This window comes from Falco peregrinus, chromosome 4, assembly GCF_023634155.1.
Source record: "Falco peregrinus isolate bFalPer1 chromosome 4, bFalPer1.pri, whole genome shotgun sequence".
Lineage (NCBI taxonomy): Eukaryota > Metazoa > Chordata > Aves > Falconiformes > Falconidae > Falco > Falco peregrinus.
Window position 1 is genome coordinate 97,678,553 of NC_073724.1, and position 12,348 is coordinate 97,690,900.

Here is a 12,348-nt window from a genome sequence, read left to right on the forward strand (position 1 = left end):
TCATGTTTTACCTGAAAACCAGTAATGTTCAGAAATACTGTTTTTATCATATTTCAGCATTTTCTAATCTATTTTGACTCAAGTGACCACTCTCCCAGCCATTAAATCTATGCTGGTTGACACCCCTTCTGCCTCTCAATCACACTGACAGAAATAAAATATTCATTACTTTTCATGTCACCCCTTCAGCATATCTTGCACACCTATGTCCTCTCCCACAACCTTCTAACTGCCATAGTAGCGTATCTTACAGTTTGGGAAACACTATCACACTCCAACACAGATTACAAACAAAATATCCTTCACTGCATAGAAAGCAAAGCTGATTTAAAAATAGATTCAAAGCAAAGTACACAAATACTTAGGAGTTTCTTTTTACTCACAAGAGGTTCTGCCATGATGATGCGAATCTTGCGTTCAGCCAGAGTAGTAAAGTTAACAAACAAGCTCTTCAGGACATATTCGCCTGGTTTACTGTCTGGGTCAATGTTGATAGGCAACATGGCTGGAGGTCCTTTTTCTCTCTGTGTACCAGAAACAGGTGGGACAGGTGGCTTGATATATCCGTTACCAACTGGAGAAGCTGAAATGTAGAAAAGGCACATTTACTTTTGGGTAATTCAACACATATTCAATTTTCCAGAGCATTCCAATGGCCCACTATACTATCAAAGCAAAACTGGAGACTAGTTGATAATCAAAGAAATACACAACACATAAATATGATTTCCATAGTATATTTATAGGTAAAATATACATAATCTAGGCTGGAAGGAGAAATAAAAGATTAAATCTTATGCATTAAACCTGAGTAGTGTTAACTATGCAGTGCACACTCAATCCTCTTTTTCTACATGCTAAGACTTGCTGACACTTAAATGAGTAACATCCTAATTTCTTATCCTTTGTCTTGCAGGCCAGAGCTGTAACTCAGTTGTCAAGTAACAAATTTATTCCTTATTGCTATTCAGACTGATCTATCCTTGCAAAAGTCAGGAGTCTGGTCTTTTGACTAAGGTGATATGTAAAGGGCCTGATTTTTCCTCTCATTTACACTGAGGTCAATCAAGAATGACATTTCACCAATACAAATCTTACATGAAGAGTCAGACACAACATGGCCAAAAGATGTTCATTATGTATTAGTTTTCTGGAAAGTACCAAATCCTTCAGTCCTATTTGACATTTCTGAGATCACATCTGGAGTACTGGTGTCCAGTTTGGGGCTCCCCTATACAACAGTGAAATTGCTATTCTGGAGCAAGGCCAAGGGAGTATGGGCTGAGACTGCTGGACCGGTTCAACCTCAAGCAGAGAAGGCTAAGGGGAGATCTTATTGCAGTCTTCAGCTATCTCATGGAGTATGGCACAGATGGAGCCAGACCCTTCTTTGAGTGCAGTGACAGGACAAGAGGCAACAGTCACTAGTTGGAATGCAGGAAATTCCAGTTAGATACAGGGAAAAAAATTCCACTGTGAGGGGGCAATCAAACACTGATACAGGCTGTCCACAGACACGGTAGAAACTCCACTCTTGGGAGATACTCGAAACTTGACTGGACAAATTTCTGAGAAACCATCAATAGTTGGTGAGCAGAGGTTGGGCTAATCATGCTCCTGAGATCCCTTCCAACCTAAACAATCCCATGATTCTCCAAATTCCCCATAACCAGTACCAAGATATTATGTACTAGGCTTAGCTCTACTTACTGGTTTTCTGGAAAACTGAAGGAAAAATCAATCCAAGTACTATAAAACTAGGTCCAGTCCTGTTCAACTTACTTGTCAATGCCCTGTACGAAGGGACAGAGTGTCCCCTCAGCAAGTTTGCTGATGACACAAAACTGGGAGCAGTGATTGCTACACCAGAAGGCTGCGCTGCCATTCAGCAAGACCTGGACAGGCTGGAGAGCTGGGCAGAGAGAAACCTAATGACGTTCAATAAAGGCAAGTGTGAGGTCCTGCACCTGGGGAGGGACAACCCCATGTACCAGTACAGGCTGGGGCTGACCTGAGGGAAGTCAGGTCTGCAGAGAAGGACCTAGACCTGGGAGTTGGGGTGGACAGCAAGTTGCCCATGAGCCAGCAGTGTGCCCTGGTGGCCAGGAAGGCCGGTGGGACCCTGGGGTGCATCAGGAGGAGCGTGGCCAGCGGGTGGAGGGAGGTTCTCCTGCCCCTCTGCTCTGCCCTGGTGAGGCCACATCTGGAGTGCTGTGTCCAGTACTGGGCTCCCCAGTTCAAGAGAGACAGGGAACCACTCGAGAGGGTCCAGTGGAGGGTTGCAAAGATGATGAGAGGACTGGAGCATCTCCCTGATGAGGAAAGGCTGAGAGAGCTGGGCCTGTTCAGCCTGGAGAAGACTGAGAGGGGACCTTATCAATGTCTGCAAGAATCTTAAGGGCAAGTCTCAGGAGGATGGGGCCAGGCTCTTGTCAGCGGTGCCCAGCGACAGGACAAGGGACAATGGGCACAAACTGCAACACGGGAAATTCCATTTGAATACGAGGGAGAACTTTATTTTGAGGGTGACAGAGACTGGAAGAGGCTGCCCAGAGAGGCTGTGGAGTCTCCTTCTCTGGAGACATTCAAAACCTGCCCGGATATAACTCTGTGCAATCTGCTCTGGGAGAACCTGCTTGAGCAGGGGGTTGAACCAGTTGATCTCCAGAGGTCACTTCCAACCCTGACCATTCCATTATTCTATAATTCTGTGAAACAAAATATCACTAATTCAAATACTACCATTCTACACATAAAATTCCCAAACCAAAATACTCAGGCTTATCTCTTACTGGCAATAAAAGTCACGTCTGATCTTCAGGCACGTACTGGTAGCACCCTCTGTCTGCTTCGCCAGAGAGATCAAAAGCAGCAAATCAAGTAACACTGGGAAGACCAGTCATTACACATTCTGAATGCAATATAAATGTTGTAACACCTGTGAGCACTGTTGGTGATTGGGACAGAGGTGCTATAATGCAATACAAACTGTGGAAAATACTGTGAACTAATACCATTATAGCATTTCCTCATAGCATTGCATTTCACAGTGTTACATGGGATGCTGCATCCAAGCTGCAAAGCAAGAAAGAAGTATGAACTACAGTGATGGATGCTGCACATCTAATGACTTTAGCCTTTCCTTTTGAGGAACAGAATTGCAACTACCACTGTTGTAGCTGACAATTACGTGGGACTGTTTAAGAATGAATGAGATTTTCAAATCTTTCCTAAATACTTTAACACTTCATTGCTGCAAAAAAATGAAAAAAACTAAATCCCAAAGACTACATTATTGTTTGAGAGTATTCAATATGTGACAGAATCAGAACCAAAACTCATGCATTGAAAAATAACAAAGATGCATTGGAGAAAAGAGGACATGTTTGTTTTCCTTTAGAAAAAAAACAAAGATTAGAAGTCCACTATATGACTATAATGCAAAATAGAAATGCTTTTGTTCATGTGGCTATTATTCTGCAAGTGTTAACACATCCATAATTTACTTTGAAAAGAACTCCCCTAATTGACAAGGTATGCCACCACTCTTTAGCACAGCAGCAGCACTTCTTCCACTCCAATAGATGCTTCCTGCTAGATTTGTTTCCTGCAAAGTTTCACTTGATTTTTGAGGGCTAAAGCATAATCATGGAGTCTTGTTGGCATTGTAACATTTTGCATAAACCAAAGTGTATACAACAGTTCTACTTTTATATTATACAAAACCGTTTCTAAAAATACTTCTAAAAGTGTTGTTCTGAATAACAGTCTGCTTCCAAGTAATGAAAAAACAGATACGAGAGAAGAGTGTAAGTTCTACTGCTCTGCCATCATCACCTCAGCTCTCCTAAAGTTTAAGCATGAAGACAGTGGGACGCAAAGGATCAAATGCAAATTTATATGGACTATCAAATTTACTAGGTAATGGAAATTTCTCCAAAAATACCTTTAGGTCAGGCATTATTTTTATAATCATTAGTATATTTGCCAAATGCATGGTTTTAACTGGCTCACATCTACCCCTGAAATCAGTTTGATCACCAAGCACTCAGATAGGAAAAAGTTTTTTGTGAGCAGTGAAACCAATTTCTCTTAAGGATTTGTGTCTGTGCAGTAAAAGCCCTTTTTCTTCCCCCATCATCATCCCAAGCTTCCCCTGAGTCATTCCCAAGCTCCCTCCCAAGCTCTGTGCCCAGGGCTGGGCAAGCAGGCTCCCTGCCAGCCAGCCAGCCTCTGCCAAGGAAAACACACCCGGGCTGGACTGCCGGCTTCTCTCTGGCGAGTACAACCATCCCAGACTCCCTCTTGAAGGAATTTGTAGGAATCTAATCAAATGTAAACTTGCCTTCTGTTCCTCAGGCAATTTTTGTTTAAACTGGCTACTAAGTTTAAAATTTACTATGTAGGGAGATGCAGGAGGGATGGAAGGAAGGAAGCCAGTGTGTGAGATCAGACATGCCTCACATCCTTACAAAATGAAGTTTAAGAAACCCTCGTCACACTACCTGGGAGCTGCTGCCCTTATCTTCAATCATTGTGGCATTCATACAGGATTTTAATACTGGAATTTAAATTCACATAGTCATCATTAGTAGGAAGTCTTTTAACAACTATGCTGTTAGGTTTGTGACACAGGCTGATATAATTTTTTTTTTCCAGGCATCTAACTGAAAAATCAGTTATTTGCACACTGTAATAAAGAAATGCAATTATTTGTGAGATTTGTCAGTGCACCAAAAATTTTTATTCTAGCTCATATCTGAAATATAGGACTGTACAGTCTTTCCCTCAGATAAACAAAAAGGAAAACAGGCAATTACAGCAGTTACAGAAATGACTGGCATATAACATTGATTTAGTTCAAATTTTTAAAAGAGCATTTGGTAGATGCTAGCTCCATTTAAGCATCTTTGGTGTGGAAGTTAACACTGCTGAGAGTGTGAGAGTTCTGAATTGATCTTGAGCTATTATAGACAGGTTTGGCTTTCTAATGCACCTTTTCAGTTCTCCAGCATTTGCATATGCTTGGTATTTGCATTGCAAAAATGTGGCCCAGTGACTAGAATAGTACATCTATAGTGATGATGTACAAGCTTTAGCAGAACATAGTTCCTTTTCCTAGACTGACAGCCCTAAAAAGCTTATATAAGAAATGTTGCCTCTGAGACACAAACCTGGAAATTAGGGAGTCAAAATTTAAGAAAAAGATGCATTAAAATCAGCCATGATTGGTACTTTTATGTTGACACATTATAATGAAGGCCTTAAAAACAGCAACAAAAAGGATGTGTCCATTTTTGCCATCTATGCCAGTCCAACACTATGCCAATTAAATAAAAGGTATAATTTTGGCATGAGAAATCACCACATATAGTTTGATGCAGAAGATACCTGGTGAGGGTGGGAGGAAGGGGTTATACTCAATTCTAAATATTAATTGACAAATTTATGTTTTTACTAACTGATTTCAAAATAATAATAATAATAATAATGTTCTACAAAGAGAAGTACCAGAATGGGCCACTGAAATATTTAGTCTAAACTCTTAACATTTTGTAGGGTACTGGTCACCACATGAATACTGCATTAAATGAAACCCTTCTCCTGCAGAAAAGTAGCTCATTCCCAAGGAGAATGAATGGTGATGAACATGAAGGAGACCACGGTAACCCTGATGACCGAGGGCCCTGCAATAGCAAGGAATCTGCAGGTCAGTTTTAGAAATCTGTATGTACATTTAAAGCTCCTATCCTAGGAAAATCTGTAAAAAAGTTTAACTATGCTTGATCAACTATAAGATGCCTGTACCATTTTGGGGTGAAATTCAGTCTGAGGGCCACTTCTCTCAAACAACCCATTTTCTTGTTTCCAAGACTTGTTCCCTGTTTTTCTACTGTATCAGCAATAAACTATATTTCAAATGATACTTTTCCCCTACAGAATATTTTCTTTTAGTGCAGGCCATAACCATAAGATTTTCTCAATGATACGTTTTTGTAAAAACACACACACACACAGACACACACGCAGTCACAGTCACTAAGCTGATAATGGGGACAAGTACAAAATTAAATTACTGTATGACAGTGTGTGCTAAGATTTACACTACAAGTATTTTTCTCAAAGCTCTAAGATGAAGCAAAACAGAACAATCATAATGCACAAGCCAAGAGTCTGTGCTACCCTGGATACAACTTTAGCCAAATATAGTTACTGAATTTTCAGTATCCTTAAGCAGAAGAAACAGAGATTGCATTTTTTTTTAGTTAACTGTGTCAAATTTACATTATAGCAACACTGAACAAACTAATAACATAAACCAAAACATGTATTTGCAGTATTTTCATACCTACCAAGCCCCTTTATAAAGCTGATCACACTGGATTTTCTCCAACATGCTACTGTAATATCCATGAGCCTGTGAATACCTGAAACGTTCCACTCCTACAGTCAGAAAAGTTAGAATCCTTTCTAACTAAAATCTAAAAAAGAAATCAGTTGTTTCATAATCCTGTTTCATACTTCACTATCAATCTTTCAGCATTGAGGCAGACATTTCTATTAGTTTTTTGGTTTTGTTTTCTAACAGACAAGTGCTGAAGACCTACAATGTGTGAGCAGGCCTCCGGATCAGATCAGCCTTTCCATAACCAAAGGGGTAATTTTTAGCTTCAGCGTATGATGATGACCACTCACAGAGTGGCTGCATGGCTATATTTATCCACAAGTACATACTATGCTGACAGATTAGTGAAACTACTTCAGGCACTCCAAGAACATGAGACAGGATAATGGAGTTAGACATAAACAAACCATGCATATCACACACATGTATTATCATACAATCCAAGCTGAAAGCAATTAGTATAGAAATGCAAAGCACAGAGACAGCACAGGATGGGTTTTGTTTCGTAATTAAGATCTTTGGGCCAAAAGAACATATCGTTTAAATACCTTGCGATAAAACCAGTGCAGTATCTCTTCTTTTCCCATGCCAAGAGTCAGTGAGAAACCACATATCCTTAAGTATAATTATACATCTGCTGAAATAACTCTTAAGAAAATGTGTTTTGTTTTAAAACTGCAATTATAATATTAAAAAGAAAACACATAATTAAATAAAGCATGAAGAATTTAATTTACAATGATATGGTATACATGCCAAGTTTACCAAATGGTGTCTTTTTCACCCTTTGAAGGAGAACATTGCCAATTAGTTTGAGCTTGACAGACAAAGAGAGTAAAATTCAAAGGAAAGTTTACTGAAAGAAACAAACTAGAAGTTTAGCAGATCCAATTTTGTCTTGGTGAAAGAAACTGTTAAGATTCCCAAGGAAAATGTTATTCCAGCATATTAGATGCAGTAGTAGCACTATTTGAATGTAAGCATTATTTTCATAATTCATTTGCATGTTTCAACAAAAAATAGCTATAAAGCCATAAAGTTAACCAGTAAAATATAATATTGATGTCTTGCAATATATATGCTAGGAAATAAATTTATTTAAAGTACAAGACTTTATGATGAATAATTGATGCTACTGATGTCTGATCTTTTGTGTTTATTATCCTCTCAGGATTTACAGTCAAAAGACCAGGAAGAATTCTGTGTACACCTGAGTCCCACATCAAAACTTTTTGTAAAGTAAAAGCCTACATTATGGTGGTATTGGTGTTGGCTTTACTTTTCACAAGGAGTCAATTTCATGCAATATGAGTATTTGCCTACAGGTTTTGTTTACTGCTTATTTTCCATTTTTTATTAACAGTTGATGTAGCAGGGTGTAAATATACCCTTTTTAAGACACTTCTCCCCTCTTCTCAACTGTGAGGTTACCTAAACATAATTTAAACTAATTATTAAAATAGATGTAAGAAACCTGATTGTATGGCCTATAGCAATTTCTAAGGTCCGTATAAAAGCTGCTGTACAAATGTGCCATAAGCCACAGCATTGCAGACATAGCTTTCCTTCTCTAGTGCTGGAAACCACTTACACTTCCAACTGTAGTGAGGCTGACATGTGTTCTCCTAGGAATGGAGAGACTGGTAATAACCTTTTGCACATGTATGTCCCAGGCAGGAAGTATCATCTGTGGAGCTTTGCTGCTACGCTTAACTGAATGTACTGTTGCAAAGCTTCCTCCATTTTAATAAAAATACAAAATAAGCAGTAAACAAAATATGTAGGTAAATATTCATATTGCATGAAATTGATTCCCTGTGAAGGCTTATTTGCAGGTGAGGGAATACTTTACAGTGAAAAGTTCACTCACTGACAGCAGTATGTAGATAGAGACAGTAGATACATGCATGCACAGACAATAAAAACCTATAAGAGAGTCTATACGGCAAAAAGCTCAAACGTATTTTCCCTCTTAGTAGAACAAAGTTGTCTCCAAAGCTACACATATTAGAAATCTCAGTGAACTTGTATTTTAAAATTCCAGACTCTGAAGACTCTCTCTAAAACTGTTGTTCAAGCAACTACTGGGAGAAGACACAAGGTCTTTTTGTGCAGTTGTCTTGACACAAGCACATGACGTAAAACTATCCTAACTTACCCTGTCTTTCAAAAGCCTATTTAATCCAAATACAGGATTCTTCAGGAAGAGGTACTTTGGCTGATCCATTAGATATATGTTCTGCAATGCAACAAAGATAAAACTCAACAATCCCATGCAAAACAGAAGTCTGGGCATAGCATGTAAATCCCTGTGCCAGAGGAAATACTATCTAGTCTAGAAGATAAAATGGAAGAGGCTGTGAGATCACCGGGGAAAAATATAAAAGAAGTTCAAGATTCTGGAGCAAAATGGCTCATTCTGAAAACAAGTCTGAAGGGAATAACAGATTTGGGAGAATTTCCAAAAAGGTGGTGAGAGATGAGCTAAGCTCTTCCAAATGGAAATCCTCAAAGTACTTTATTATGTTGAAACTGTAAGGGAGAAAAGGCTAATTTAGAAATTGCAGATTCCTCCATTTCCTTAAAGAGACATGCCTTGGGATAGTCATTTAAGTAAAATGGCATGGGGAGAGAAAGGAAGGAGATATCTTCAGTGATAAAGACATTACAGGACTTGGTCACAGATGTAACTGAGACAGGACCAACATTTTAAATTAATGTCCAAAGACTTAGTGAAAAAATGCCATTGCCAGGTTTAGATATATTTATTTCACTCTTCTCAGAACACTTGCTGAACTACAGAAGACTGTTCCAAGCCCTGTTGACTTAGTTGGGCAATCCTTCTACAAACTTTCTATTCCTTTGACCACAAATGAGTGCAAGTTCTATATTAACAGAAGAAACAGCAGAGACAGAAAACAGGACACTAATTAGTGCATCCACTAAGAAGTGGCAGAGTTGCCAATAAAACGTAAGCTTTGACCAACCCAACCACTCCAGCCAAGAAAAAGGAGGCTTAAACTTTTTGTGTGTGTGCATGCATGTGCACATGCATGCCATTCTTCAACTTATTTTCAATATCTTCAGGGATGTTATAAAACAGCAGGCCTAGAACAGACCATATGGTATTCTCAGTAAGTCTGAACATTTCAGGATGTAAGGCTAACTCCTTGTAGTAAAACCATTCTGCTCTCCTTCCCTGAATCCAGAGGTGGACAGTGATTTGCAGAATGGAGCCTCAGAGCAAGTTCCAGATGTGGTAATTTCTTAACAACCCGTTAAGATTCAGTCCTCTGCAGCATAGAAACAAAATGCAGCACCCATGAAAATAAGCATATGGCCACTCAGGCCTGATGGATGCTAATATATCACTTTGGGGTGGGGGATTCTCTTCTCTGCATGTCTAAAAAGAGCTCAAATGCTCATTCCACTCAGAGATGCTTATGAAGCAGCCATCTTCTGAGATGAACCCTGTTAGGAAACAACCAGTTTAATACAGACGTCTTTGCCCACACTCAGGGAAAAATTAGAACAGTCCTTACACACACTGACAGGTCTTATTTGAGGTGGATGTGGTGAAATGCCCATTAGCTTTGAAGCTAAGGATCGTTCAGCCTGGTACACTGGAAAGATTAAAACTGGTGCTTTGGCTTTAGTAGCCACTAGCAACCTTCCGGCCCTCACATCCCAGTTACCGGTATATAGGTCTTAAGCTTTGTAATCCTCAGATACGCACTGCAATTCTGTACAAGAGAGGGGTAATTGATATGAGGGAATTGACGAGGAATTGATAGAGGAAAGCAGTGGCTGGAACACATTTTCTCCTCTTGCAAGAGACCATGTCTCCATATGCAGAGAATTCAAAAAATAATGACTGCCAAAACAAACAAACAAACAAACAGGAAATCCTGTCACATATGTCCATCCACTTTCTAAAGTCCTTTTCACTGACTTGGCAAATCTCCTAGCAACTATGATACCATAAGACGTAGATATTCCCTCTCTCTCTCCCCTAAGTCGCAGATCAGGGGTTGAGCAGCTTAACAATGTTCCCTAGGTTCTTATCTCAGACCCTTACCAGACATCTGAGTGAGGCAGGGAAGCAATTCTTCTTGCCCATTCTCTTTGCTCACCATTTATTTTTCTGCTCCTTTTCCTCTAGATCATTATTTGCTTGTTTACATATACCACCATGCTGAAGATATGTGGGAATCTAGGCATGTAACATAAAGGTGTTTATCTTTGGAGATTTCAGAATTTGCTTGGTTTCTTAAGAGACTGAAGACTGAAAAAGCTAAATGACATGGAAAATCTAGTGGACAATCTCAAAACAATTTTCAATTGCCATCCGAGTGCTCCATTTGGTGGCGACTTCTCACAAAAGGAAATTTCTGTGTTGCTTCTGATGAGATCCAAATCAAACAGAAATACTTCTCAGTTTCTGTGTTTTATATGGTAACAACATGCTGCCTCTTTGAAGGCCGACTTGAGATTAACAATATACTTTCAAAATCTGTATATCTTTTCTACATAACTTCAAAGGTTTTGTTACCTTTCCCAGTTATTCTAAAAGTAAAAACTTCAAGTAAGAGTAGAAATATATATTCAGATCATCATTTTCAGATGAGTAGAAAACTGAGTTTTTAAAAATTAAAACAAAGGTTTATTTCTGAAACTATGCCAGAAATTCTTTGGGCTTAAATAGCGCTTAAAAAGCATTGTATTTTAAATAAAGATGTTCACACTCTTCTCTCACACTTTTTATATACTAGGGGAAAAAGCTAGCCTACACTTTGGTTTCACTGGATCAGAAAATAGCTTCCTGTAAGAGTTTTAGACAGATGTTTTGTTGGGTCTGTCTTCCTTTTCAGTGACAGGGAGATGAAGATATACCCATTCTTTTGTGGTTGATGGGTGTTAGCAGAAGAATTATTTTTAGGGAACTTGGAAAAGTGCCGAGGAAGCACAAGGCTAAAAGAGTCCAGAAGAGAAGGAATATTTACTTCCAAAAGAGGGACCAGCAAATAGGGAGGATGTGACCTGCATCTTCCTTCCCTACTTTGCTGGTTTTGGCTGGGGTAGAGTTAATTTTCTTCCTAGTAGCTGGTATGGGCTATGTTTTAGATTTGTGCTGAAAACACTGTCGATAACACTGGGATGGTTTAGTTCCCGCTGAGCAGCGCTTACACAGCACCAAGGCCTTTTCTGCCTCTCACGCTGCCCCACCAGCGAGTGGGCTGGGGGTGCACAAGAGGTTGGGAGGGGACACAACCGGTACAGCTGGCCCCGACTGACTGAAGGGATATTCCATACCACATGACATCATGCTCAGCATATAAAGCTCCGGGAAGAAGAAGGAAGGGGGGGGGACATCCAGAATGATGGCATTCTGTCTTTCCCAGTAGCAATCACTTATGATGGAGCCCGGCTTTCCTGGGAATGGCTGAACACCTGCCTGCCCATGGGAAGCTGTGAATGAATCCCTTGTTTTGCTTTGCTTGCATGCATGGCTTCAGCTTTACTTATTAGACAATCTTTGTCTCAACCCACGAGTTTTCTTTCTTTTACCGTTCCCATTCTCTCCCCCATCCCACCAAGGGGAGGGGAGGGGAGTGAGCGAATGGCTGTGTGGGGCTTAGTTGCCAGCTGGGGTTAAACCACAACACTTACACATTTTCTCTTGGAAAGAATATACTTTCCCTTTTCTCCTTAAATGTCTTACAATAAAACTATCAGAGTCCAGATAAGATGGAATTTTTAAAATATAATGAAACTGTTTATTTTTTACTATAGAGAGACATTAAATGCTTGCATCTGAGCCCTATTTCAGTTTCAATAGCTACCTCAGATGTTAGAACTGGAACCATTCCTGAATTTTTCTTCTGTTTGTCCATACTTGCTCTTCCAAACCACTGACAAATGTTGGTTCATGCTGTTATAAA

The 12,348-nt window shown here is 39.6% G+C and overlaps 1 protein-coding gene across 4 annotated transcripts in view; it reads right to left on the reverse strand.

Annotated features, from left to right (window-relative positions):
• Window positions 1–12,348, reverse strand: part of FRY (FRY microtubule binding protein) — a 247,907-nt gene that overhangs the window by 139,887 nt on the left and 95,672 nt on the right. For all 4 annotated transcript variants that reach the window (XM_055802396.1, XM_027792033.2, XM_055802395.1 and 1 more), the window contains one exon: window positions 384–583. In XM_055802396.1, coding sequence (XP_055658371.1) covers window positions 384–503 — 120 coding nt within the window. In that variant the 5' untranslated portion in view covers window positions 504–583. The remainder of the gene's footprint in view (window positions 1–383; window positions 584–12,348) is intronic.